Consider the following 2,902-nt stretch of genomic DNA (forward strand, 5'->3'; position numbering starts at 1 on the left):
CCCAGCCTCGCCCCATAGCAGATGGGCTCCAGCCCTCAGAGCATCTCTGTGGCCTCCTCTGGACTTGCTCCAACCAGTTGATATCTTTATGTTGAAGGCCCCAGAGCTGGACACAGAACTGAAGGTGGGAACTCACAAAAGCAGAGTAGAGGGGGGAGCATCCCCTCCCTCAACCTGCTGGCCACACTTCTCTGGATACAGCCCAGGATACGGTTGGCTTTCTGGGCTGCCAGCGCACACTGCCGGCTTATGTTCAGCTCTTCATCCCCCAGCACCCCCAAGTCCTTCTCCTGATCAATTCTCTGCCCAGCCTGTACTTGGGCTGGGATAACTCACAAAAGCAGAGTAGAGGGGGGAGCATCCCCTCCCTCAACCTGCTGGCCACACTTCTCTGGATACAGCCCAGGATACGGTTGGCTTTCTGGGCTGCCAGCGCACACTGCCGGCTTATGTTCAGCTCTTCATCCCCCAGCACCCCCAAGTCCTTCTCCTGATCAATTCTCTGCCCAGCCTGTACTTGGGCTGGGATTGCCCCAACCCAGGTGCAGGACCTTGTACTTGGTCTTGTTGAACTCTGTGCAGTTGGCACAGGCCCACCTCTCCAGCCTGTCCAGGTCCCTCTGGATGGCCAACTACAAAGAAGAATGAGTCCTTGCTGCACACTGACTGCAGCAGCAGCAGCAGCAGGGTACCAGAACAGGTGATGGGGACAGGCTGACCCACACTAGCAGCGCCCTCCCTGTGGGGCCACTCCAGGGTTGGTAGACATGGGTACCCACCTGCATGTTGGGGATGAGCAGCAGGTTGGAGAGCTTGGTGCGGCTGTCGATCAGGCTGTTCCAGTCCAGCAGGTCCACAGTGCTGGGAGAAGAGAGCCAGGTCTGTACTGGTGTCTTGCAGGGGCAGGGGGGCCTCTACTAGCTCCTGATTCCTACCAGCAAGCCAGGTGCACCACATGTGCCACCCCAACCCTTTCTGTCACCTCCTCCCACACCTCCTCTCTGCTGTCCCAAACCACCATTGGCCTTTGGAGACCTCTCCTTGCTGGTGCCCCACTGCCCCAGGAACAAAGCCCCACAGCACCCCCCAGGTCTCAGGTAGCTTACCCACTCACACCCAGGTTCTCGCCTGTGAACCAGTGCTGGCTCTCCGCCTTGGTCACGATGCCGAGGTTAGCCAGAGCCTCCTGTCACCAAAAGGACCATCAGTGCTAAGGGGTTACAGGGGTCTTACTGCTCCAGGTACAGGTCAGGGCTGCTCTGGGATGCCTATGGCCACCAGCCACCTGCAGCAGCACATCCCCAAGCAGCACAGCCTCCTCTCTCGGACATCACCTGCCTCACCTGCAGCTTCTCCGCCTCCAGTTTCACCTCAAGTGCTGCCCGCCCAGCCTGTCCCTGCTCCGCAGCAATTTGATGGAAGAACCTCTGCCACTTCACCAGCACCTCTGAGAACTGCAGCTGTGGGGGTAGAGCTCAAGCTGAGACACCCAGGCTGGAGCCTGGTTAGCTCGAAGCCTCCTGCAGTGAAGGCTTCTCAGGCTTGTGCCCAGCCTGAAGAAGACTCTGACCCTATAGCAGCGACCTTGGCCAAGCCCAGCAGTACAGACCCCTCATGTTGGGACCTCTGAGCTTCTGAGCTCTTCATATGTCCCAAAAGTTGAGGTAGGGTCCCCAGGGTGATCTCGGGCACCCAGGGGACAGCCTCTCTGCCATCAGTAGAGATGACACTGCAGCAAGCCTGGCATCTCAAAGCACCGGCATCGTCCACAGTCTTGGCTCTGACCCACCCTGCCCTGATCACAGCCCTGGCACTCACCAGGAACTGAGGTCTGCCCAGCGCTGTCAGTTTGATGGCCGAGAAGCCGTCCTCTGAGCTGCCACCTGGATGGAGCCAGAGACACAGCTAGCCCGACAGACAGGGTGCTTTGGCAGAGGGAGGTGCGGTGGTGGGCTGCAGGGTCCGTGCAGTCCCCACGTACAGTGGGGCTCATCAGGACACATGAAACTTACTTGAGGCATCAATGCAGTGAAGGAAAGTCTCCATGTGCTGGTCACACTTGGCCTCATCAGCATAGAAATACGTGCGGGCACTAATGACCCCACCACGGCGATCTCCAAATCCCCTATGGGCTCTGTACTGCTTCTCCCTTTGCTCTGCTCCTGGAGTAGAAGAGGATGGAGATGGGTCACACAAGCCCTGAGTTCCTACAAGCTTTCCCAGGAACTTCTGCTGTATGCTTAGGGGAATCTTGGACCTCAAAATAGTCTCTGAGGGCTGCTGCAACATGCCCTGCCTGCTCCGTTGCCCAAGCAGGGACTCAGTCCTTGCTGAGGAGCAGGGCTGGCCAAGAACCAAGATGTTCTTCCTCCAGCTCATGCTTTGAGGCTGTGGGAGCTGGGTCCTTCCCCCACACCAGGCCTGCAGTGCCCAGAGCAGCTGGAACTTCAGGCTACCTCCTGTCAGCAGGAGAGGCTGGGTCACTCACCTCCCATCTCCTTCTCGGCTGCAGAGGTGCAGGAGCTAAGAAGAGAAACAGGGAAGATAAGGGCCAGGTCTGCAACCCCTTGCAACCCCCCGCTGTTGGCCAGGGCTGCTCCGAGTCTTCCCTGCCACCAGCCTGGTGTTGGACCCTGCTCTTCCCTCACCATCCCATCACCAATTGAACAAAGGCTGCTCAGCAAAAGCTCTGCTGGCCTGTCAGATGACCCAAACCTGCTCACGGAGGGCAAGAGGGTTTTAGCATCCAGGTAAGCGTTACCTGAAGGCCCGGAGGCAGCACGGGGAGGATGCTCTGTCCCAGGGTCCAAAGCTGCTCTCAGTCCACCCCATGGTAAGGGCAAGGCCAGCCCTGGTGGGGCTGGGTGCTCTGACCACACCAGCTCATGGTCCTCATCATGGT

The 2,902-nt window shown here is 58.6% G+C and overlaps 1 protein-coding gene across 1 annotated transcript in view; it reads right to left on the reverse strand.

The window, feature by feature from the left end:
- LOC104508893 (proline dehydrogenase 1, mitochondrial-like) overlaps nt 1-2,523 on the reverse strand; it is a gene marked incomplete at its 5' end in the record, with an annotated part of 5,652 nt that extends 3,129 nt beyond the window's left edge. The window contains 6 exons of the mRNA XM_010150656.1: nt 780-861; nt 1,107-1,186; nt 1,344-1,460; nt 1,819-1,883; nt 2,013-2,162; nt 2,489-2,523. Coding sequence (XP_010148958.1) covers nt 780-861; nt 1,107-1,186; nt 1,344-1,460; nt 1,819-1,883; nt 2,013-2,162; nt 2,489-2,523 — 529 coding nt within the window. The remainder of the gene's footprint in view (nt 1-779; nt 862-1,106; nt 1,187-1,343; nt 1,461-1,818; nt 1,884-2,012; nt 2,163-2,488) is intronic.
- Nucleotides 2,524-2,902: the final 379 nt, after the last annotated feature.

This window comes from Eurypyga helias, unplaced genomic scaffold (assembly GCF_000690775.1).
Source record: "Eurypyga helias isolate BGI_N326 unplaced genomic scaffold, ASM69077v1 scaffold22354, whole genome shotgun sequence".
NCBI lineage: Eukaryota > Metazoa > Chordata > Aves > Eurypygiformes > Eurypygidae > Eurypyga > Eurypyga helias.